The 26,153-nt window shown below is 40.0% G+C and overlaps 2 protein-coding genes across 3 annotated transcripts in view; one reads left to right on the top strand and one right to left on the bottom strand.

Moving 5' to 3' along the window:
- LOC579190 (ARF GTPase-activating protein GIT2) overlaps nt 1-4,793 on the bottom strand; it is a 59,304-nt gene extending 54,511 nt beyond the window's left edge. Inside the window, 1 exon segment of the mRNA XM_030992224.1 lies at nt 4,673-4,793. Coding sequence (XP_030848084.1) covers nt 4,673-4,727 — 55 coding nt within the window. The 5' untranslated portion in view covers nt 4,728-4,793.
- A 10,502-nt stretch (nt 4,794-15,295) lies between these two features.
- LOC754943 (ubiquitin-conjugating enzyme E2 G1) lies at nt 15,296-25,357 on the top strand. 2 transcript variants are annotated; one of them, XM_030992223.1, is made up of 5 exons: nt 15,302-15,446; nt 20,448-20,550; nt 22,435-22,532; nt 24,098-24,276; nt 25,258-25,357. In XM_030992223.1, exons 1-5 carry the CDS (start codon nt 15,392-15,394, stop codon nt 25,336-25,338), a joined length of 516 nt encoding a protein of 171 aa, XP_030848083.1. In that variant the 5' UTR covers nt 15,302-15,391; the 3' UTR covers nt 25,339-25,357. The 2 variants fall into 2 exon arrangements, with proteins under 2 accessions (XP_030848082.1, XP_030848083.1); XM_030992222.1 differs by lacking the exon at nt 25,258-25,357 and having other exon boundaries at nt 15,296-15,446; nt 24,098-24,582.
- Nucleotides 25,358-26,153: the final 796 nt, after the last annotated feature.

Below are 26,153 nucleotides of genomic sequence, written 5' to 3'. Positions count from 1 at the left end.
CACCTGGCGCTATGCCTGGCAATGTCTCCCAGCTTAGTAATCGTTGTGTTGACTCACCACTCGGAAACTAGAACAACACTCAAATTTGTCTGTCATCTTGGTTTGAAAGTAATCTTTCTGATAGATTTCAATATGTAGTTGATAAAAATAATCCCTCCAATTTTTCTTCTATTACACGGCATACCACAAAAAAGAGGGGTGCCGTTAATACATGAGGGCGGTTTATACAACGTTAATTACGGTACTTGATATTAATTTTCTTTCTGATATACCCGGTACTAAAAATGGACTTGAGTTAAATGTTCAGAACAAAATCTCTCAACATGTTAAATTTAAAGTTTTGATTCAGGCTCAAAGCAATTTGAAATCTAGGATTCTTATTGTCTTATTGTCTAGAGGTTGTCAGATTCTTCTTTACTTCATTTCAATCCAACAATAGCGAGGCAGACAGATAAAGAAGCAGAAGAGGACATTACAGAACATTACTACGAGTTGTACTTGGTCTTTAATAGTAGGCCTATACACTTTAATAATTTTACATCTATAGAATTTACAACCCTCTTGCTCTCAGCAGAAGAGGTGATCCCATCAAATCTCCAAAGCACCAGTCATTACCACTGGAATTTTAATGCAGTCGGCATCAGATGCGTTTAAGGTCAATGACGCATCTGCAAAGCAATTGCAATTGTGTATTTCTGTTGCTCATGCTCTGTATTAGGGCAATGATAAAAGTGCATCTCCATTTACATGCACATGTACTTCGGGCAAGGATGGTGGCAGTTTAATGAGAATTTTTTTTTTGAATATTTAACCCTTGCAGTGCTATTAAAACTTACATGTACCACAGATGTGAATTCATGACAGAGGTTTTGTTGTTGATTTTGTTTTGTTTTTATTGTCCTTTGTTTTTTATTGTTCTTGGTTTTTTTGCTTTGTATGGGTTTTATTAAGAATTCTTCTTCATTGTTCATTTTGATACATCTACAAAACAGTAAGTTACAACAGAACAATTTAGTGTGAATCAAACATTGATGATTGGATCATGATCAATCTTCTTTGTTTTTTTAATAAGAAGATGAAAGAGGGGAGAATAAAGATCTCACGAATGCAATTTTAAGGATACCAGTTGGTTTTAACCCCTCAGACTGAAAAGGTCCCAATCAAGTTGGATCCCTGTACATTCCATAAGATATCAAGCCTAATAAGATCTTGAAACAGAGAGATAACAACAGGACCTGAAATCAAGCCTTAAAGCTAGAATCCCTATGTCATTTTGATTGCAGACCACATCCACACTTTCTGCGTAGTTTGTGAGAAAAGTGGCAGTTACCGGGATGAGCCCTCTGTGTGACAGATCAATGTTTCCTATCTACCGTACATATAATATGGTACATTGTAGATTCACTCACTGACTCACGTCATCATCTACATGTAAGTACAGAATTGTGAAGCATACCACAATGACGTCATCATTTTTTTTTAAAGCTGCGGTTTAGCATCACATACATGTACATGTATCTGAACTCCAATTACATAAACATACATGTACATGTGTGTATAATATGTAGAGTCCAAGTTACCAAGTATCACGCATTAGGCGTGACTAGTGCTGTAGTCAAACGTTTAACCGTTCGGTATCCGACCGCCCATGGCGGATTCCGTTTTCAATTGGACGGTTTCGTTTTCCTGTTTTTTTTTGTTTTTTTTTAAGTTTCGATTTATGCCCCTCCACCTGGCACTATGCCTGGCAATGTCTCCCAGCTCAGTAATCGGTGTGATGACTTACCATTTAAAAACTAGAACAACACTCCAATTTGTCTGTCATCTTGGTTTGAAAGTAATCTTTGTAATAGATCTCAATATATATTCATCCAAGTTTAACACATGGTGTACCACAAGGTTCTATCCTAGGTCCTCTACTGTTTTTAATTTACTTTAATGATCTTACACATTATTCTAAAACGACATTGTTACTATTATTTGTGACTAGTTCACAAGCACAAATCGGCGCCTTCAGTTAAATCACCTTCCTGCTTTTTCACACGGCCCAAAAAAAAACAAATAAAAAATGATTTTTTTTTTAATTTTTTAAATTTTTTATTTTTATTTTTATTTTTATTTTTTTTAATAAATCGTTTAACCAAAAACCGTCCGGTTTTGACAGGCGGTTAAACGGAATTGGAGATATCCGTGATGTTACAGCACTAGGCGTGACATCACACATTTCGAGGGTCTGAAAATGCTCTTACGCACGATGCGCGCTAGCCTTATACGTGTGTTATACCCTCACACGCGCGCTCGCGCCGAATCATTAAAATGTCATGCATTGCCGATCTTTGAACTTGGCGTCTCTGAAAGTCGTTATCCTGTTTTTCGACAAATTTTAAAACGCAGATTTTCAAGATTAGCTTGGGATGACTTTGTACATACTGTGAGTCCAATTTAACATCCTTGATCATTGATCTACACAGTACAGTGTATGTATGGGGTAAGTACAGATTGGTGGAGCATTCATGTAGATCCATTTCTGATGCGTGAACAGAAGTTGGCAGCACGGCACCTTTTTAAATTTTAAGGGGAAGGATTAAAATATTTCTCCATATTACTAGATTTAGATTCATGAAATTTCTGCATATTTTTCCCCGAGACTTAAAGCTGCAGTCTCTAATGTTGACGGTTGAACCGTTGAGATTACGGCTGGCTCCACTGACCGCTTCTATCCATAGACTGAAGTGTGGCATAAGGGGTAGTGGAGGCAACGCAATTTGGTTTGTGTGTGATTTCCGATCCCATCGCGCTTAGTAGCTTCACAAAATCGGACAGATTAGCTGAACTTCTGAAGGCAAGTCCTTATTTTTCAACTTTCTGCATTGATTTTTTATGTTGTTATATAGATCTCTATACATTCACATGTCTGATTTATGAATCAAACCATTAGGTATAGATAAAGAAAAGTTAGTAAGTCGCCTAGCTGATACATCCCAGCAGCGAACCAGCGAAGCAATGGCGCACACTGAGTTTCCAAGCTAGGAACTATTAGCAGTAGGGGCGCTGGTCCGAGAATGACGATCGTCCACACAAACGAGAATATCCTCGTAAACGCGGACATATCATGTCCTAAAAAATAAGGATCTTCTACATTTCCGCCAACTTTTTTTTTCTTTGGCGCTCTGAGGTTGTACTGTAGGTTTACTGATTCCCGCGCTGGCAATGCAAAAAAATGGATTCTGCGAAACAAAATACCCCCAATTCACTGTCTACTTTTACCGGTCGTCCGTCTTCCTGAGGATTTATTGTTCACAACATAAAAGTCTCTGTGCTGCGTCAATGAAAATTGCATCCTGGAGTATCATCGTGGTCTCCGTTTTTGTCGCATTGCTTGTCTGCTTAATACAACTTACAAGGATAATCTCATTTATGCAGACTATCCTTATTCTCGGACCAGCGTCCCTACTTATTACTTAGTAGGGTAGAGTGCCCAGTATTCGGTCACTTAAGGGGAAATCACTAATATTTTGAATTCTTACCTCTTTTATTTGGCAATCTACCCATCAAAAGAAAAGGAATTTATTCCTCTAACAGGATTTTATAGTCACTCATAATATAGAATAATGATAAGCAAATTACTTCCGGGAGAAGACGAAGCATTTTTCTGCCCAAGATTTGGTCGCGCCGAATAAAATTCGGTCACACGATTTGTGTGTGGTATCTCCGTTGCCAAGGAGCGAAGCGTATTTGCGCACTATTTTCACACAATTGCGCGATAAAGCATTGAATGTCAATGCGTTGACCGAATACTGGCTGAGCGATACCGCATGGCAAGGGTATCGTATAAATACCTCTTGCACATCAGCAAGTGCGTCATTTGCAAATTCGCTGCGATGGAGTGAACCCGGAAGTGATTCTCTTCACACAAATACTAAATTCATTGCGACAGCACACGTAGTTGTTTCGCAATAGACTGCTACATATGGCTATGCATGTTAGCGCATGTGCTAAGAGAAGGCGGAAGTGCAGAAAGTTGTGCGACACTGACCAATTTCGAGCTAAGTTGGAGATCTTTCTGGGGCCCTGAATCTGATTTAATTTTGAGAGTTAAGAAAAGTTGTTCAACTGCCTGATTTGTGCAATTTTCGTGGCTCATAAAATATTTTTTAAATTGTTACAGCTGTTGAAACGGCTGTCTGACCGAATACTGGGCGCGCTACCCTAGATCTATTGCGACTCAACGGATTTAACTTAACTGAAGAACGGGGCGGGGATGGATGACAAATGTCATTCCCATTATTAAACATGAATCATGATAGATAGATCTAGGCCAATTAATTATTTGACCGTTATTTCTGTCTTATTTTTCTTCTATTTCAATTAATCCAATGACAAGTTCTTATTTTTACACCAGTCCCATACATCCATTTTCCCGTCAACAGGCAGAGGCAATTCAAGGGTCTTGGGCGCGGCATTAGTTATGAGCGGCCACGGCTGGTGCGATTAACCATCCAGACTTCTGGCTACAGGAGCAGCCAGCGGACGGCCATGGCTCGGGGAGAGCACGGCACTCGTCTCTAAAAACATCCAGCATTTTCACTACATATCGTTCACTTTTATCATTTATCAAAACATGTACAAATTACTTTGTCCATATATTCTAATCAAGGTATATGAATCTTACCTGTCATAGCACAATCGGCACATATTTCTCCCGGACTTCGTTGTTTTCCTCGCATGTTTGAAACGATTCTGATAGAAATCTCCTTGAGACTTCGCGGAAGTAGTCTTCACATCACCGGAAGTTGTTTTGATTTTGTGAGCTTGATTGAGCGCGCGTGCGCGCGCCTGTAGCTAGCTGTGCCACTGAGGTCAGTGAGCTGTGCATGTGTGCGGTGAGATGAATAACCGCCCCCCCCCCCCCCCGCGAATTTTTTTTCCGTACTCGAGAGGGCAAATACCCCATGTGCGCATGCGCGTGGACTTGTGATTTCTCTGCTACTTCCCATACGAAATGTACATGTATTCGCATCTACTGTGCACGATTCGCGTTCTACGAGTAAACGATGGCATAGTAGTCTTCAAACACAGACTCTGATTTGCCAGTTTGACAAAACAATTACGCATATATCGTGCGTAGCAATAGTACTAGTATTCAAGTCTGAGTAGTTGTATGATTCAGACATTTTAGTGCTTACAGAAATGCATCCCAAATTGAATAGCATGGTATAGTAGTCTGCAAGCACAGACGCTAATCGGACAGTTTGACAACATAGTGTCTTGAGTAGTGCTTTATATTCAAATATGTGTAGTTTTATGATTCAGACCCTACTGGTGCGTGTATTGGAAAGGCATCTCAACTTGCAGAGTGGCATAGTAGTCTGCAAGCACAGACGCTAATCTGACAGTTTGACAAAATAGTGTTATTCAAGTCTGAGTAGTTTTATGATTCAGACCCTACTGGTGCGTGTATTGGAAATGCACCTCAACTTATAGAGTGGCATAGTAGTATGCAAGCACAGACTCTCCTTTGACAGTTTGACAGAATAATATAGGCCTATTGTGTATTGAGTAGTGCTTTTATTCAAGTTTTCGTAGTTTTCTGTGTTGTGCCACTGCTCTCTCACTCTCTCTCTCTCTCTCTCTCTCTCTTTCTCTCTCTCTAGCTCTCCCTCCAGTATGCTCGCACTCTCTGTATTACTTTTATTTATAATCATGGTCTGCTGAGAGCCAGAAGGATGTTAACTCTTAACACAACGAATGCCCTTCTGGCTCTGAACAAACGATAGTAGGCCTATATATGATAAACCCACACACCATAAGGTCATTTATTGGCCTTCTCAAACCGTCATTCTGTAATAATATTTCTAACTTTGGTCTAATAACTCTTTTGTCAGTGCAATCAATGGTCGAATGAATAATAAAATTGTGATTTTTATCTTCTCAGCACACTACTAGTATGTTGTCAAACTGTCAGATTAGCGTCTGTGCTTGCAGACTACTATACCATTCTATACAAGTTGCAATGTATTTCCATATGCACTACTGGGTCTGAATCATACAACTACACAGACTTGAATAAGCACATCGCGACACATACGCATATTGATTTGTCAAACTGGCAAATCAGAGTCTGTGTTTGAAGACTACTATGCCATCGTTTACTCGTAGAACGCGAATCGTGCACAGTAGATGCGAATACATGTACATTTCGTATGGGAAGTAGCAGAGAAATCACAAGTCCACGCGCATGCGCACATGGGGTATTTGCCCTCTCGAGTACGGAAAAAAAATTCGCGCCCCCCCCCCCCCCCCCCACCCTCAAAAAAAAATTATCACCTTCGCCTCCCATGGCATTTAACTCTTTTGACATTTGTTCAGTGGGGGATATGAATGAATAGATCATCCCCCTAAACAATAGGTATTACGTAAGGATTTACGCCCATGTGTGCAAGGGAGGGGTGTTTTTTTTTTTTTTTTTTTTTTTTTAAATAATGGGCATTTTCCCTCCTCCCTCTTCGTTGAGCACACACACACGAAAAAGTAGTGCTCTTAGATTTCTACCTTTATCTTTCACGATAATTGTATACTCTTGTTTCATATCAATATTTGTAGTTTTCAGAAACGACTTAGACGGTTCTAGTCTTTCTTTGTCAATCATAAAATTAAATAAAACATATATACAGATGTATTAAATATAATACGCTTAAAAAACGTTTGTCTTTTTCATTCCCGGTGGGGCGACTTTGAGACAGAGAACAAAGCAATTATAGATGGCGCTATACCAACTTCGATCTACACCGATCCGCTATAAAATTCCTCCATCACTTGAACGATTCATTCTTATTAAGTATGATCGAGGGACAGTGACTATGCCAGAATAGGGGCACACACAAGTTCTCTGAAATGAAAAAAAAATTATTTACTCGAGGTCGAAAAGGTTAATCTGTCTACAAGGTTTTAAACACCCCGCAAAAGTTGGCAATCGTATCATAATACATCGCAGTTATATGAGGAATGAATGTTTAACAAATCACTTCGGAACAGCCACCGCCTTTGCCCCCCCCCCCCCCCCCCCCCAGCGGAGAGAGAGAGAGAGAGAGAGAGAGAGAGAGAGAGAGAGAGAGAGAGCAGGTATACTGATCCCCCATAGACTTTTCCATTATCAAGAATCCCTGAAGAAGAAGAACAAAAGCTCATTTAAAGAAATTTCGTTTTTAAAGGTACTATGTCCCTTTTGCAGCCAACCTCAAATTCTGTAGAACTTTGCAGGAATTATGAATATGTCATGTATGTCCTATCTGTGAAATTTGAATGTTAGCAGTGTCCTAATTTTCAAATTATGCAAGGAAACCTGTTTACTTGCTAGACTTCACTGTCAGACACTATTGAGTGACTGACTGGCTTTTTTCTTCTTTGATAATAACATACATAAAATAAGCTGTAAAGGGTGCATGAGCATTTGTCTACATCAATAACCCACTTCTTGTGATAGCCAAAATCAAACTGATTGAATCTTTGCGCAGCATAAAACGTATTACCATTCAGTACAATGGTCTGAAAATCAAGACTATTACTTATTGGCTCTATAGCTCCTAAGTCGATTTGACAACTAATAGTCGTTATTTTTTCCACTTGAAGACATTTTCAAGCCCCACCTTTTTTAGGGAAGTTCTAAATTAGTATTATCTTTCAAATGCCGCTAGAATTTAACCTTTTCATTTTTTTGGCCTACAAATGGGACATAGTACCTTTGAAGTGACCAGATGCTCCTCCCCGAGTTAAATTCCTATATTAAACCACACTCAAAGGGTAAGATTGGACTCTCCTGTATTATGTGATGTGCCCTCGGAAGTCTTTGACATACGACGTAGGCCCTATTATCAACTCAACCCCCCTCCCCCCCCCCCCCCTGTGTATACTGTCCTTCGTATCAAATCCTTTATTAAACCAGCTCCTCAAGTACAACCAATAATGATATTATATGCTTTTGAAGACGACCATTTCTGCCCCTTCACTTTTGGAAACGTGGGGGGGGGGGGCATTTACACATTCAAAGCGAAAATATACAATTTTCAGACTTTGGTAACAACCCCTATACATCGTAATTAATACATTATCAGGATGATTTCAATATTTTATTTTATCTTTACAATCATGGTCAAATCACTGTTGGGTGTGATAGTATGATCAGTGAGGTCGCATTACGACCAATCAGATCTTAAAATGACTCGGTAACATTGTTTCAGATTCTGAAACGAAATCCTGGATTTCTCCTGCTGCTCATGACTTTTTACAAACCGATCGCCTGACTGATTATCAAGATATCTATGATTGGAAATCGAAATCAAATTTTCCGTTTTTCGTTTTCCGGGGCGAAAGGCCTTCGCCACCCCCCCCCCCCCTTTCAGCAAAAGAGAGAGAGAAAGAAGGAAATTAAAATAAAGGAAAGGTTAAGAAGAGACAAAGGAAAATGAAGAAGAAAAGAAAAGGAGAAAGAAGGAGATCGGGGAGGGGGAGGGGGCCGAAAGTGCTTTGCCTCCCAGGCTGTTGCCCCCACCCCCCCCCCCAGCAAAAAGAAAGAGAAAAGGAAGAGAAGGAAAAGAAAAAAGGGAAAAGAGGAGATAAAGGGAAGGAAAGAAAAGAAGAAAAAAAAGGGGGGGGTATCAGTTGCAGTTTTCCCGCCAACAAGTTGGGGATCGGGGGCGGCAAATGGCCCTTGCCTCCCCCCCCCCCTTCTACAGCAAACTTAAGAGAGAGAGAGAAAGGAAGAGAAGAGAAAGGGAAAGAAAAGAAAGGTACGGGAGATCAATTGTGATTTTTCCCAACAACGCAGTGTGGATCAGGGGCGAAAGGCCTTCGCCTGCCCTACCCTGGCTCCTCATCAAACAAAAAGAGAGAGAGAGAGAGAGAAGGAAGGAAAAGAAGGGAAAGAAGAGAAGGAGGAAAGGAAGAAGAAATGAAAAAGAGGAAAAGAAGGAGATCGGGGGGACCAAAAAGGGCCTTGCCGCCCATGCTGTTGCCTCCCCCCCCCCCCCCCCGCAAAACAAGAGAGAAGGAAGGAAAGGGAAAAAAAACAAAAGAAGAAAAGAAAAGGAAGGGTATCAGTTGCAATTTTCATGCAAACAAGGTGTGGATCGCGGAGAAAGGCCTTTGCCTCTGCCCCACCCCCGACCACCCCCCCCCCCTTCCCGCCAAAAAAAAAGAGAGAAAGAAGGGAAAGGGAAAGAAGAGAGCTAAAATGGAACACATAAGAGGAAGAAGCAAAGAAAAGGGTGAAAAGAAGCAGAGATCAGTTGCGATTAATCCCACCAACATCGTGTGGATCGGGGGAGGGGGCGAAAGGCCCCTGCCTCCCTCACCAAACTTAAATGAGAGAGAGAGAGCGAGAAGTATTAGGAAAAGGGGGAAAAAGAGGAAGAAGAAAGGTAATGATCAGTTGCAAGTGAAAGGGAAAGAGGAGAGAAAGGGACAGAAAACAAAGAGGAAGAAAAGAAAAGGGGGAAAAGAATTAGGGAAGATCAGTTGCGATTTTCATTGGTTCTTCTATCATCAATGTACAACTATCGTACAAATCGTATTGTATTCATTCATTTATTCCTGTTTGATAACAAAATATGAATATAATTATATAAACTCATAACAGCAACAAAATTAAATGCAGAGGGAAACTATCTTGCTGGCAGCAAGAAGCGCAAAAAGTGATCATGCATTTGCATGTCCATGTAAGTGTATCATTAATATCATTCATATTGTTTAATTACATCTTGTGAAATAGTATACATTCAAGCTTTTGGGATTTTTGGGGGTGTATTTGTAGGAAAGAAAGCGTTTGGAGCTTATAATGCACATGTTGCAATTTCAGGTGCAACTTAGTGTTCAAATATGGGACACGCACGGCCAGGCATTAGTGTAGGAAATCCTCAAATGTTAATCAGGTATATGACTAAATTACTTGTCTGTTGCCTTACGAAAAAGTTTATATTTAGCCAGGCCTGAATTGAGTTGCAAAACAATTATTGTTTTAAAAGGAAAAAAAAACATATTTGATAACATTCGAAATTCCCCAAAAACTAATACGATTGGAGATCGAGTACTCGTTTTGTTTTTCTTCAAAACTTACTCAACTATTAGATAGCTGGCCCGGATACTTGAGCCTCTCACAAAACGCAAGTATAGGCCTGATGTGTCGTCAGGGGTGTTGCTAGACCTTTTTCAGTGGGGGGGGGGGGGGGGGGGGGGGGGGGGGGGGGGGGGGGGGGGGGGGGGGGGGGTATAGAGGCCAACGATTACCGACAAAACAAGCCACCAACTACCGACAAAATTAAATGTCCCAATATCTACATATTTAACCCTATAAACCCGGGGCCGAAGGCAAAATTGTTATGTGTAAATGAGCAAGCGAATCACTTAAAGAGCGCGCAAAGCGCGCTCCCTATGTGGGGGAGGGGATGGATGAAAGGCCTCCTGCGCGAACTTTCATTAAATTATTATGAAAAAAAGACGATTTATTGTACCGTTCTCGACTCTTAATCCTTGTCTGAATTCAGTTTCCCCATCCCACGCGAAGCGCGGAAGCTTAGACGTTTCATTAAGTTATTATAGAAAGAAGACGATTTTTTGTATACCGTTCTCTACTCTTACCCTAATTGTCTGAATTCAGTTTCTCCCCCTCTCGCGCGAAGCGCGGGAGCTTCACCGTTTCATTAAATTATTAGAAAAAGAAGACGATTCATTGTACCGACTCTAAATCATTGTCTAAATTTTCAAAAATGTTTCTTTGTCCGATAAAAAGTCACAATTCGAAGGAGAAAAACTTGCTGGCCGACCGACATAAAAAAAAATCCCACCGACTTTAACCCCACCCCCCCCCCCCCCCCCCCCCCCCCCTTTAGCGACGCCTCTGAATGTAGAGTGGCCTGAGCGGGTAGGCACAGGGCGTGGTTCTACACTTACAGAGACACTTCGATGAAGACATCCTTATTTCATGATTACGTGTGTTGAACTGCCCTGGGCTTTACAACTTTAAACCTCCAGGGTTTATTTTACATATAATAATAATAATAATAATAATAATAATAATAATAATAATCTTTAATGGTCCACTCCAAATTTTATTAAACCGAAACGGAAATTTATTTTGCCCAATTGATCGTGAGCCCGGCAGCCACTGAGCAGCGCCAGATCGACGTTGCTCTATCCCTTATTGTTGAACGCCAAACAAGGTAGCAACAACTCCCATCTTTTAACGTCGTTTGGTATGACGCGGCCGGGGTATATCATAGGTAGCAAATAAAGGATGACTAACAGAGGAATGAAAACAAACATAATAGGAGAGGATGATCAAACATAATGATGTGCACCAATCTATAATGATAATGATAACCGAGCCCCGCCAAAATGGGGGGGGGGGGGGGGGGCTCAATGATATCCGAGCCCCTCAAAAAATATCGGGGGGCTCCGTGATGTTATCCAAGCCCCACAAAAATATTGGGGGAGGGGGGGGGGGGCTCCCTAATGATATCCGAGCCCCGCAATAAGTATCGGGGGCGGCTCAATGATATCTGAGCCCCCCCAAGCCCCCCAAGCCCCCCCCCCCGGTTCCTAAGCCTATGTACAGGTCAACGAAGTCTACTTTTTGAAACTTAAAGGGATTGGGTAACTTTGTCTCAGGTTCTGAAACAAAATCCTGGAATGATAGTTAGGGCTAGTTCTGACCGGAAAACGACCCAAATATCGGATTATGGCTAGTTGCCCCAGGGCCTTGTCCTATATACGGATCAGGGAAAAAAAAATACTTGTCAGGTCCTGTGGAACGGCGGGCTTGGGGGCTCAAGCCCCCCCCCCCACACTTTTGAAAAAGTATATGAAAGATAATAAATAGAAAGAAATAGAAAAGAAAGTATGCTCATGCTCATGTGACCGTAATTAAATGCGTAATTAAGAGCTTCCGGGGGCTCTGCCCCCTGGACCCCACCTTGGGCCCTAACGCTGGTCCCTGGATGCTCATCTGACCTTAATTTTAATGCCTAAAACCCCTGCGCTTCCGGGGGCTCCGCCTCTTGGACCATACGCCAATTAGTGACTTGCTAGTGTCATGAATAAGGTATTAAAATATGCTCATCTGACCGTAATTAAATGCCCCTACCCCTGAGCATCCGCCAATTTGTGCTACGCTCTACCTTATCTTAAATACTCTAGCCTCCCCCACTCACTTTCAACCCCATTTTAATCACTTTTATTTCCCATTTACTCCTTCATTAAACCTCGAAACGCCCCCAAATACTTAGGGGCGGGGCCTAGATCACGAGTATATACTAGTAGTGAGTTGGTTGAAGAACAAAGCCACGTATAAACGTATAATCGATTACAACAGTTGTGGGGCCGATATCACGATTCACTTCTACTTTCAAAAGGACTTGCCCATTTGCTTTAAAAATATTGAAGAGAGTTATTATTATGTAATTTCTAGAAAAAATGGCTACCACATGATTTACCGAGTTGCTTCCTTTTATCAAATATACACGTGAAACAATGTGAGGACAGACTGTGCGGATAGCAAACCGCACGGATCCCTCGGACGATCCGTGCGAGCAGAAAACCCGCATTATCGACGGACAAACGACACTGGTAGGATAAACGGCGCAGTCACACCGGCGCGGTTCTAAGTCGCTTTAAATTAGGGGTACTCTATAGTCCAGCCTCTGTCGTTTTCGTTTAGCGCACCCAATCAGCTGATAAAAGAACACACCCTCAACGTTGAAAGTAGACCTAGCCATTCCTCTAAATCTGGGCCTCGAATACGTGTGGACGGAAATTTGAGGATTGCGCGATCAGTGGGGAGACCGCGCTGTGTGTGGGGGATAAAAAGAACGAACGGACTGAATCTGGACTAGGGGTACTCCCGTGTTGGATCCGGGCTAACTCGGACCCGGGGACAACTCGGCCCTGCTGCAAATTTTTGTTGTTGTTGTCATTTTACCCTAACTCTAACCCTATGTGGAAAGGAAAAAGGGGCACTGATCAAAAGGATACTCATTAGCAAAGAAAAGGATCACGTATCCCCGGCCGCGCATATTTTTTTTACACATCTGTTTAGCCACTTCAGTCAAATATACTGTACAAACGACTAGAGACAGAGTCTAGCATTACCCTTGGCAGTTTTGTTGGATTGCTGGAGTTGTACATGACTTGTGTACATACTCGATATTTGTTTCGGGTTATATCCTCTCTTCTCTTTCATTATGTATTTTTGTGTTCTCCTTCAATCTATCCTCTTCTCTTTTGCCATGTATTTTTTTAAAATCTTCAATCTATCCTTTTTCTCCGCCGTTAATTTACTTTGTTTTAATTCCCTTCAATACTCCCCCAGTTCTCATTCGTTATGTATTTCTTTTGTTCTCTTTTATTCTATCTCTTCTCTTTTGTTTTATGTATTTCTTTGTATCTCCTTCAATCTATCCTTTTCTCCTTCGTCATGCATCTAGTTCTTTGTTTTAATATGATAGATTCCCTTTCTCCTTCTTTCTGTATTTCCCTGTTTTTCCTTAGTCTAGATCTATGATACTCTTAGCTCTTTAATTATGTATTTCTATGTTCTTCCTTTGACTTATCCTCTTCTCTTTCCTTACGTATTTCCTTGTTTTTCCTTCTCCATATCCTCTATCCTTGTTTTCTCCTTTCTATCATCTTCCCTTCCCTGGGTGTACGTGCTTGCACACAGTGCGCTGACGACCTAGACCCTTTCACCAGAGCACTTCTTGGAATTTTTTCGCGAAAATGGCTAAACAGTTGTGTAAAAAAAATATGCGCTCCCCGGCCCCCCCCCCCCCCCCCCACTCCGGGGTCGGAATGACCCCATGCGTGTTACCAAAATGTCCTGTAAAGGGGTACTTTTCGTGCGACAAAGTCCGGCCCGAGAATTGTAAAAAAAAGGGTGTATTAACTTTTCACCCGGAGATTTCTTTAAAAAGGGGGTGTTTTTTCCTTTTTTCTCATCTCTTTGGACTCCTGAGAAATTATTCCGAATTTAGGGGGGTACATTGAGCATTTTTCATGATTTAGGGGGGTCTCCAAGGCAGGAAAAGCCTGCAAAGGCCCGCGAAAGGGGGGTTCGGAAGTGTTGGCAGTTAGGGGGGCACGTGCCCCCCGTGCCCACCCCCTGTATGGCTACGTGCCTGATAATCAGATGTGAAAATGGGCATTTCTCGCATTTGAAAAGTGGCACTTACGAGAATGGAAAAAGGGGCACTTCTTACTAAGAGGAGGGCCACCTAGTCAGATTTGACAGGGGCATTTACCAGAGGTGAAAAAGAGGAAGGGGCTCTTACTAAAAAAAAGGATAGGGGCACTGATCGGAAGGAAAAATGCACTTATTGGAAAAGAAAAAGGGGCATGTGTCAAAATGAAAGGGGCATTTATCAAAGGTGAAGGTGGCACTTATCAGAGAATAAAAGGGCACTCATCTGAGATGAGAAGGGGCACTTAAGAGAAGGGGAAGGTGCACTTCAATATGAAAAAGGAAAAGGGGCACTTGTCAAAGTAAAAGGGGCGCTTCTCAGATTTGAATTGGGGCACTCACCAAAGATGAAAAGGTACACTTATGAGAATGAAAAAGGGGCCCTTTTCCAAAAAATGGGGGCAACTGTCGAAGGAAAAAGAGCACCTATCAAGTATAATTTAGTTTAGTTTAGAGGGGCATTTATTAGAGGTGAAAGTTGTATTTTTGAGAAGGGGAAGGACTCTTCATAAAAAAGGAAAAGGGGCACTTATCTGAAGGAAAGAGGGCACTTATCAAAAAGGAAAAAGGGGCACGTGTCAAAACAAAATGGGCAATTATCTGAAATCAAAGGGGGCACTTATTAGAAGGGGACGCGGCACTTAGCTATTACAAAGAAAAGGGTAGGCCTACACTTGTCAAAATTAAGGGGCACATATCAGATTTGAATAGGGGTGAAATAATGTGGATAGGGCACCTATTAAAAATAAAAAGGATTGCGTTCATTTTAATTTAGGGGTTCTTGAAAAACTCGGTGGCAGTGTGCCATTGGGCAGTTATTAGAAAGGAAAAGGAGCACATTGTTTCTATATCGACGTATACGTATAAGCGGGGGAAATTGGGTCAGCTATCGACGTATCAAAGGGTTATTTAAGGAATACCAGAAAAGGTGTGGGCACTGTGCCCCCTTACCCCTTCCTAACCCCTCGAGCACCCCCTCTGCATTTAGTAAGCTTTAAATTTTAGTTGCCACAAACAATGGGGGCAGCGCGCCCGTACGCCCCACCCTGGGTTAACGTGCGTAGATATCGATATCGATATTGGCAGTGTGTTGTGTTAGCTAGCTGTTTTAGCTCATGCAAGGCCACTTCTAATCCAAGTTCGATGTACCAATTTTAGCGTAAAATGGATACGTCCACACGGTCGACGTCGTCTATTATGCTGGCCAAGCAGCTCGCAGGTAAACTCAATTTAGTTTTGTTTTTTGAATTATTTCTCCTTGTAGCGAATTTTGTATTCATGATGTTAGTTGAGTTACGTAGTCGTTGATTCATGTTCATATGTTTCTCTACACAATACCATTGGCAGAGCATGCAATGCATGCAATGAATGAACTGTGCTGTAGATGTACGTACAGTGTATACGGTGTCAATGAGAATGCGCACGGTACATCATGTATACGACCTGTGTGATGCTGCGTGATCCAGTGTTTTCTTTTGTTCGCTCATAAAGTCATAGTCATAGATCTACTCATATATAACGTCACTCACATGAATTGCCATTTCCTTGATGTTTGAAAACTCATGCATAGATATTGAATTGTCTAAGTTCATTATTTTATATTGCAAATTGTCAATCTGACTGGTAAATCAAGTAATGTCCTAACTCCGGGAAGCTCCAACACCGGCGCCGCAGGCGTCAGAGCTTTGGGTGGTTTCGTTGGTTTCTCGTGGGGGCTAGTAAAACAGCCGATTGGGTGATATTATCGTTAAATCTGCAAAGGGAGTACTTACAATTTTTACATCATAGGGTGCACGACTCTTCAGGGCTCAACTCCAATCACTTGAATGTATAATTTGAAGAAGTCTTCGATGGGAAAAAAATGTTAATTCGGGGTACTACACCAACGATTCTTCCATGTCGCAGCGTTGATTCAAAATAGCGATGAGAAGGTACGCATGCGCGGCAGTGGCGAAGAAAATATGAATATTCATGCTATCGCGCGCCGATTGCTCGAAATCGCTGAATATGCACGACTCAAACAAACAAAGCCCTTCTCAACCTCGTGCATATTCAGCGATTTCGAGCGATTGGCGCTCGATAACATGAATATTCATATTTTCTTCGCCACTGCCGCGCATGCGTACCTTCTCATCGCTATTTTGAATCAACGCTGCGACATGGAAGAATCGTTGGTGTAGTACCCCGAATTAACCTTTTTTTCCCATCAAAGACTTCTTCAAATTATAGATCTACATTCAAGTGATTGGAGTTGAGCCCTGAGGGGTCGTGCACCCTATGATGTAAAAATTGTAAGTATTCCCTTTGCAGATTTAACGATAATATCACCCAATCGGCTGTTTTACTAGCCCCCGCCCCACGAGAAACCAACAAAATCACCCGAAACCACCCGAAGCTCCGACGCCTGCGGCGCCGGTGTTGGAGCTTCCTGGAGTTAGTAATGTCCATGATGCTGTCTGAATAACAAAAATCAAAATATTAATTGTCAGCAGGGGTCAGTGACAGTGATGGTCTGTCATTCTGTGCAAACAAAGTCAAACTCAAAGCAAAGCGTGTAGAACTTTATGCATTGAGCTCTCTACAGTGAGTTTACATGCTCTGATTGGCCGATCCGCTCGAGCGGTTTCGATTTTTAGTGAGAGAGGGCCCACTTGAACGTAATGTATGAATGGGTGACCAAAGTTTGTGGACATTTTAGAACGTATTACAAAATGTGATATTCGATCTAGAGTCTATGATTTCTCATGTTCTACACAAATTTATTAATTTCAATTAGGCCTATTACCAAATGGACGGCAAAGTTTTTTATTACAGATTTGTTCAACTAGAAAATATGTCGTCAAAGGATTTCGGAGATATCGCGATCTAAAAATTTGGTGTCCGATCGTGCGTGTGCGCTGCATCTAAAAAGGTCATAAAAACAACGAGACCTAACTTCACGCACGGGGGTTTACAGTTGATTTATCAAAAAATGTGATCCATCAAAAATATGGTTATATCAAAATTTGCAAGGCAAGATATCGTACAATCAGTTGGTACCACATTTTACTTACAATTTTGAGAAAATCTGCTCTCAAATTGAAGATTTTCAGACCCTTATCGGTAGGTTGATAATTTTTCGGAAAGGACACAAAAAATTGCAAAATTTGCTGATCTTTTGTCAATATTTTCACAATTTTGTACCCAATTCCAAAGAAAATTTCATCTCTGGGTAATTTTATGTTCCTCTTTCCATTGGTGATATCAGATTTTTGAAATCTTACTGATTTTTGAGATAGCAAACTAAGGTCACGCGCGAAATTTGGTCACACCACCATACATGTAAGTGGAGAGCGCAATGGTCCAGCCAATACAATAGATTCCACAACACACTGTCAAGCTTTATACAGGTGACGCACTTTTTAATTATAACTGATGCACACTTGGCATAAGTACACACATAAAATAGAATGACAAGACGAGTGATTTCAAGTTGGGTGTTAGTGTTAATGTTAGTGTTAAGAGCAGTTAAGAGCTCTTAAATCGAGCTAAAAATTTGCTGATGAAATTCAGAGCCCGATACCAATATCAACATCGATAGCTTAATACCATGGTGACGTCATCACGATCGCTACACAGACTTGATTTCACGACGATGATTTCAAAATAGTACATAAAATCTAAAGATATTATGAAAAGCTACACAGAATAATTTACAATTATTTCTCTGGTCTTATAAAAACAACTCATTTTACACAAAAGAATATATGAATCACATAGTAAAAGACCTGTTTCACATATTTGTATTTGATTGTCAGACAATAAATTAGCATCTTTCGTGCGTTGACTGTTTTGCGGGTATAACACTAATACCGAACTGGAAATGAACATTTGCTTAATCCCTAGGGGCTAGTGTTAGTGAATAGGATAATCGTATGTAAAATATTAACACCAGCCACACAGGTCGGTTCAGCAGACGACAATTTTGTAAAATCGTTAAGACTAGCTACCGGGAGTTGACGATATTCAGAGGTCAAAGCTTTAACACCAGCTGATTTCCATTTCGGTGTTAGGGCTTGTGTTAGTAAGCAAATAACTAACGTTGGTGAAGGTGATGGGACAAACTATCACTTCCGAGGCGTTCTGGATGTAGCTATCTTTCCAAAGCGAAGCTGAGGAAAGATAGCGTATACATTCTGATCGACGAGGAAGTGATAGTTTGCCATCGCATGAAACCAAAAGGTGATTATTTGCTATATATTCCACATGTAAAACAATTTAACTACAAAAAGGAAAGGACGTGTATGCATCTGCAAATGTACATGAAAGACACCAGGCCCAAATTCACACCAAAAAAGTTAAAAATTTAACCTAACCCCTTGAGGGTACGGTGCGCGCATGTGTTTGCTTTAATTGCGCTCATGGGTAATGCGCGCTTAATTACGCCTGTTTTAGTGCGCTTTTGGATAATCTTCAGTAGAAGTGCGTTGCCCTGTGTAGATAGTACCTCTATTTTCAGTGAAAGTGCGTTGCACTGTGTAGATAGTAGTACATCTACACAGTGTAACAAACTTTTTGCTTCTCCCATCAATAATGGGCGAACTATCTTTCATCACATGATTTACTTTTGACCAATCGGAGAGCAAGATTCTTAGTATGTGGAATATAATGTTTATTAAACACTAACACCAGCCCTAAACACCCAACTTGAAATCACTCAAGGAGTCAAGGGAGATAACTTAACCCTAATAAGGCCGGGGGGGGGGGGGGGGCATTATGGCCCCCCCCCCTCCACGATTTTCCTGATTGCTCGGGAACGCATATGGATGGCGCCCCGCCGCTCGCTGACTTTTTTCTTTTGAGTCTTGCGCAACTTTTAAAAGAATTTTTATGAAAATCAGACCTACGGTTTCTCCTCGCACCAACATTTTATAACATTAGGCGAATGGCAGCCAGCAAAAGCTATTCAGAAGGGCCCTTGTAGGCGCCAATTTAGGAAAACGAGGCCGAGGCTGGATTGACAAACCGGGTAATGCGCATGCGCTAGATGTACCGTAAGCTAAAGTTCTGCGGTACATACAAAGCAAGGCAAAGGCTAGACCGAAAGCTTTAGTCTCTGATATTGATGGTTGTTCTGCTGAGATTACATCTGGCTCCTCTGACCGCCTCTATTAATAATAATAAAGACATTTCTAATGCGCGACATATCCACCCAGAGGGTGCTCAAGGTGATTCTTAGACTTGAGCTGAAGAACGTTGTATGGGGTAGTGCTAATAGTTTGTTTTCACTCTTTACGTCTTGGCTGCAATATTAGTAGGGTGTCTGAACGATTTTTCAATTTTCCCTTTGGGATCAATTTTCACCATTATGGTTGGACAATTAAATAAGACATTTAATCAAATTTCAAGACTCCCCGATGTTTCTATGAAAAGATCCACCTTACAGCCCCTCAAAATCTAGGCAATATTCATCCAATTTTTGTCAGAATCAACGAAAAAGACGTACATGCGGAGCTATTCTGTTTTGCTAAATTCAGCAAAACATCTGCATTGCGCAATATGCAAGCGTAGTAGCGTACGTGTACGCCTGTTGCTTAGCTGCATGCGCTCCTAGAGCGCGATCGCAACCAATACACAAACACGCACATGCTGTCACACGCAGTCTGAATTGCAATTGGGGCTAGCGAAAAAACAAGCCCATTGGTCGATTTCTACGACTTGGACTATAAACGATCAGGCCGTCGGTTCTAAAAAGTGTCAAATTTCAGAGCTAGGATGCAAACAACATTTATAGGCCTATCGCTGTTTTGAGGAAGATATATTTAGATATCGGATATAACACCCTTTTGGAAATATGGAGATTAATCTACCCTTTCATATGACCTCATTTATTGATTATCACCTTCAGGATCACAACAAATAAAGGTTTAAATCTCAATTTATTTTTGTTAACGTTGACCAATTTTGCATGGTCGCGCAATGCACATAGACTGCAGATGGATGCGTGCAATATGTATGGGAAGGACTTTAGGACACATCGGGTGCGCAATCAGATACCCTAATATTAGTAGAGCTAACCAAGGCAGAAGTCAGAGTGGAATTTCCCTAACTAAAAAGTTGCAATAAAGATCCATAAAAAAATTATTTAAACAAATTATATTATTGTTGTTGTTGTTGTTATAGTTGTTCATTTTCTTATTCCATTAAAAAGAATTCATTCTTGATCTCTCTCTCTTGGTAGATTTAAAAAAGCAACCAATGACTGGATTTTCAGCTGGTCTTATAGATGATGATGATATCTACAAATGGACGGTGATGGTGATTGGACCTCCCGAAACTTTCTAGTAAGTAAATGCAAATTTGCAATAATAGCTTTCAACATGTACATCAATGGTAGATAACAACATTGGGGGGCTGCAAGCTTCGTAAGGAGCAAAACTCCTATCAGCTCAGAATCGTAGAGATGTCATTTCAGCTAAACGTAATAGATAAGAGTAAATAGTAATAACAGAGCTGCCAACCATTCCGTTTTTGCCGGAATTACTCCGTTTTTTCCTCTAAATTACGGTATTACGTTTTTTCTTCATAAAATATGTTTTTTAATAATTTTTTTTATTTTTTTATTTTTTTTATTTATTTTTTTAAATTATTATTATTATTATTTTTTTTTACATACCACACGTCAAACAACTGCCCTTAAATGGTGATTTGATCACAAATTCAATAGAAAACTAATTTTAAAACATACTTGAAGAGAAAAATATTCTCCAAAAAAATGAAATGCCGATAATACCAAAATAACCACAAAAAAAATGACCTGCTTGTATGGAAAAAACAGCATGATGAATGAACATTTCTGCATTGGAAGTGTGTCGCGCGTGGTTGTAAGTTTCGTTTTCATGAATTCCTTTTTTTTGCCATCATGATTCCTTTTTTTGGTCGCACAAGGTTGGCAGCTCTGTAATAAGTGAGGGTCATATTTTAATATTATTGACATGAATATTGCAGCATGTAAAATTTTAGTACCATAATCAAGGTTTGGAATACATACTTGTACATGAATGATAAATAAAAATATCAGGGGACCGCAAGCTTCTTGATGAGCAAAACTTACACTATGAACATGACGGACAAAGAAAGAGGACAAAATATACAGTTCCTCATTCTACCCTCAACAATTGCTGTGGTAGACAAAGGAACATCCCTTCACTGCTATCATGTAAAAATGTGTAGAACAGGTGTCACATGCATATTCACCTGTTTTTACGTAATAGCAGTGAAGGGATGTTCCTTTGTCTACCACAGCAATTGTTGGGGGTAGAATGAGGAACTGTATATTTTGTCCTCTTTCTTTGTCCATGATGTTCATAGTGTAAGTTGTTCTCAGTAGTCTGAAAAGAAGTGATGTCATTTCAGCTAAACGTAATGGATGAAGTGAATAATAATAGTGAGTGAGGGTCATATTTTCCATTCCACTTAATTCCACTGGCACGTTAATAACATGATTTGTTAAATTGCTCGAGCAGCAGTTCGCTTGGATGCTGCCTGCCTGACTTCTGAATACTGAAACCAATCGTGTCTATTAAACACAGTGTCAGATTGGGGTCCGCTCGCTATTCATAAGGACCGATATTCATTATTTTAGAAAAGGGTCATTATTCATAAGGGTCCTTATTTATAAGCCCAACTATTCATAATCGAAGAAGAGAAATATTGGATGGGGGACACCCCCACGGCTGTGGCGTAGCTACAGTGTATTATGAATAGCGACCCTCTTCTCGTATTATGCATAGCGACCCTCATCTCACATCATGAATAGCGGTCCTTATGCCTTTTATGAATAGTGACCCCCCTTTCCGTGTTATGAATAGCAGTCCTTATGAGTAATGACCTTCAATGTGAATTATGAATAGCGACCCTCATCTCACATTATGAATAGCGGTCCTTATAAATAGCAGTCCTTGTGACTGGCCAGTTTACCACATCAAGATCACCCCCCCCCCCCCATCCGGATCCCCCACAGTTTCATGTAGCATTTTGGCTGCTTTCTAATGTTATAGTACAATATTTTTCGGATGTACAGTAGCCTACAGTATGTAGACTGATGGTGCAGGTACTCGTTTTAGATTTTTAGACATGTATGCCTTTAATAAATTGGGCTTTGGATCTCAATGGACGATGTGATGAAAATACCAATAATTCTATCATTTTATTTTCATTGTTCACAGTGAGGGAGGATACTTCAAAGCACATTTAATTTTTCCAAAGGACTACCCAAATAAGCCACCTAAAATGAAGTTTGTCTCCGAGATTTGGCATCCAAATAGTAAGTATCATCAAAGGATTATCTCGTGGGGTGGTATTTCGAAAATGATGTTAGCATGAAAAGTAGGTATAGCTAACATAATTTGTATTCTGAAAACTAAGATGCAGCGAGCGGGCATGCACAGAACCTTACGTGGACTTAACATGATAGTTAACATAGTTTTGGTATACTGAAAACTCTTTGAGCAAAGAGTGACAGAGAAGTGAACATAGAAATATCATTGGTGTAGAGGTCCTTTATTAAGTATTGTACATGTACATCGGTCTATTTATATGTGAAATGCATTACCGGTAGACGTTTTATTTCCTGCACTTTTCCCTATTTGGTTTCTGTGAACACTATAATATGATTCTTGGAATCTACAACTTTTTAATGGTAACACAAACTTAGAAAACAAGGAATGAAGTAGCTTTTCATGTACACCTTTGTTTCAAAGGCTTGGACAAAGGTAGTGCATATGAAATGATGATGCTCAATATACACGTAGTCCACATGTAGCTGTTCACGCAATCAAACGTAAAACGAGATTGGCTGAGAGTATAATATTATTACGGTGATTCTCATTAGAGAATCGATGAAAAATGGGCGGTGACCTTAAAAAAGTTAACTCACCCTTAACATAGGTTTCAGAATACTGATTTTAAGGTATAATGGGCACTTTAAATTCTGGAACTTGACATAAAAAAAAAAGTTAACATAATTTTAAGAATACTGGTCCTTGTCTCATGTTTTCATGAATAGATGTACATGTAGTATGTACATATATTAGAGATTTGGTTTTTCCTATTTGTTTTTAACAACTAGCAAGATTCCCATGTTATATGCCATGTGTATTATTTTGCAAATTATTTTCAACAAAAAAAATTGTCGGTTGAGACTTCAGAATGAGATGGGCCTCGATTTGCAAATTATTTTCAACAAAAAAAATTGTCGGTTGAGACTTCAGAATGAGATGGGCCTCGATTTGCCTTTTGGCAATATTGAGTTAAATGCATATCACTACATGTATGTAGGTCTTAGTTTCCTCTGTATTTAATGCCAAAATTTGCAATCAAGATATTGATTAAAAATGATAGGGCATGAACTGGTTTTGGGCATCTTCGATTAGAGTTAGAAGGGCCTAATTCGCCCGATTCAGGAGAGAAGAACCTATCAAAGGAATAGACCAGTTCTGGTCATGCGATTGCATTGTGAAAGAAATGTTGTGCAATAGATCAGAAAAGGTTGATCATCTAGCATATACATGTAAGTATTGGTGTGTACTGCAAGGTTCTGGAATCATCAAAATGATAAGAAATTAGGCCCAGTCTGGGTTAAGTTGCAACCACTGTACACAGAAAGATATATATGGGATCTATCCAGTCTGGATAGGTATAATAATTTACCAAATATATCAATGAGTAGGCAGTTTCCCGGCAAAAGTTGTATCATCACGTATGAGCCAACACATAATCTTTCACATGATTGGTAATAAGAGCTTCCATTTCATTCTTTGAGAGGGGGGCGTTTCCAAAACTGGTCTATACCTTAAGTAATGCATGTGTCTTGTTCACCTTTTTTTCCAGTTGACAAGGAGGGCGATGTATGTATCTCAATACTCCATGAACCAGGCGAAGACAAGTGGGGCTACGAGAGGCCTTCAGAACGCTGGTTACCTATCCACACAGTGGAGACGATACTCATCAGTGTTATTTCAATGTTAGCAGACCCCAACGACGAATCACCCGCAAATGTAGATGCTGCTGTGAGTATTATACCCAAACGTGTAAAAGAGCGATTCCATCCAATGTGTCACACAACGTCATATGTTCTTTTTCCATTTATTTCTTTCAAGAATGATACAAATTCTTGCTTGACCATTTAATAATGTTAATGATCCGGCCAGAAGCAACCATAAGTAAATGGTCATATCAAGAAGATTTTTTAATTTTTCATGAAATTAATGGATAAATGTAATATCATACAGGAAACATTGCATGGAATCCCCATTAAATGCTATGAATTTTGCCATCATTCCATTCCCTATTTCTCTTTTACCCTCCTTCAAAGCTCATTTTCCACATATATATATATATATATATATATATATATGTATGTATTTTTCTCTCTTTTACATGTATTTCTCTCTTGTACATCTCTCTTTTAGTGGTTTTTCTCACAAACTCTTGTTTTCTCCCAAGGAAAGTCATTTGTTGAACTCAAGACAGGGGACCCCAGCTATCCTTAAAATTTAAAAACAGGGAATACAGTTCCCTTTTTTTCAAACCAGGGAAGAGCCCTGATTTAAAAAAAAATCACTCATATCATGGAAAAAGCAGGAAATTTCAGAATGTTGCCAGTCTCCAAGAGTTTCTCTCTTTTCCAAGTGGCGTATCTATTATGATTCGTTAAAGCGACATTTCGCATTGGAGTTAGGTCGAAATAATGAACCTGGAATTTGAAACACCTCCAGGGAAATATCAAGGAAAAATAAAGACACTTGATTTCATTCAATGCTTTGAATCCTGCAAGACAAGTTCCTTTGTTGCTATATTTACAAGTAATAGTTTTGTCTTATCCTTAATTTAATATATTAATTCCAATATGTGTACAACGCAATAGCGTTTAATTGCTATGTTTATATCTCAGAATGTTCATCAAAAAATCTATTATAATGGAAATGTGTTAATGATGTTGACAGCTGCCTGATACTATTTCTTTACAAAATGATGTGTGTATTTTACAGAAAGACTGGAGAGAAGATTACCAAGGGGCCTTCAGGAAGAGGGTGAAAAAGTGTGTGAGAAAAAGTCAGGATACGTTGTAAAGCTTCAAAAATCTTTATATTTGTGTTTTTCCCAGCCTGAAGGTGAGAATTAACCCATTTTTAATATTTTTTTCTTCTTCAAATCTATTTTGAAGATGCACTAGCAAACATCGTGAAAAAATGAATCATAAGATGAATTTTAAAAAAGAAAGAAAAAAATAGTTTGCTGACCTTGTTTACTTCAGTGTTCAGTGCATTTTAGATTGTTTGGTTTAGACACACTTTATGTCAAATCTGGTATTTGATGCTTGGTGTTTTCTTGAACGATAAGGATCTATACAGTAAGTCTGCCACATCTTATATCATACATGTAGTTATACACAGTGCTTAAGTGATTAATCAATCATCATACTGCCCAAAGTTACTTTAGAACTCTCCAAAATAGACCATTCCTCTTTGCAACCAGAGAAGTAAATCTTTAAAGCAGCCAAGTATTTCCATTTTTATGCCTCCGCCCGCCAAAGGTGGTGCCAGAGGCATTATGTAAATCAGGTTCTCCGTACGTTAGTCCCGCTTTTTTGTCAGTGCGCAATATCTCAAGATCCACTTGAAATATGAACTTCGAACTTGGTGATATTATGTATCACCATAGGGAGACAGTCGTGATTAAATTTTGGAGTAAGTAGGTCAAAGGTCATAGAGGTCAAGTTATGAACATTTCAGGTATTCGCCTCGTAATCGCTATATCTCAAGAACCCACAAACCTAGTGATAGTGTGTATCACCCTTGGTAGACAATCTGATTAGATTTTGGTGTGAGTAGGTCAAAGGTCAAAGACCAGAGAGTTCATAAATTTAGCAGGGAGTATGATAGTA

Source organism: Strongylocentrotus purpuratus, unplaced genomic scaffold (genome assembly GCF_000002235.5).
Source record: "Strongylocentrotus purpuratus isolate Spur 01 unplaced genomic scaffold, Spur_5.0 spur5_scaffold_2, whole genome shotgun sequence".
Taxonomy (NCBI): Eukaryota; Metazoa; Echinodermata; class Echinoidea; order Camarodonta; family Strongylocentrotidae; genus Strongylocentrotus; species Strongylocentrotus purpuratus.
Note: the sequence above shows the minus strand (reverse complement) of the source record. Positions and strands in the feature narration are given on the sequence as shown.

Coding starts and splice junctions, on each gene's coding strand:
- LOC754943 (XM_030992222.1), top strand. CDS start 15,392: ATGGATACGTCCACACGGTCGACGTCGTCTATTATGCTGGCCAAGCAG. Junction 20,551..22,434: donor GGACCTCCCGAAACTTTCTA/GTAAGTAAATGC, acceptor CATTGTTCACAG/TGAGGGAGGATACTTCAAAG. Junction 22,533..24,097: donor CGAGATTTGGCATCCAAATA/GTAAGTATCATC, acceptor CTTTTTTTCCAG/TTGACAAGGAGGGCGATGTA.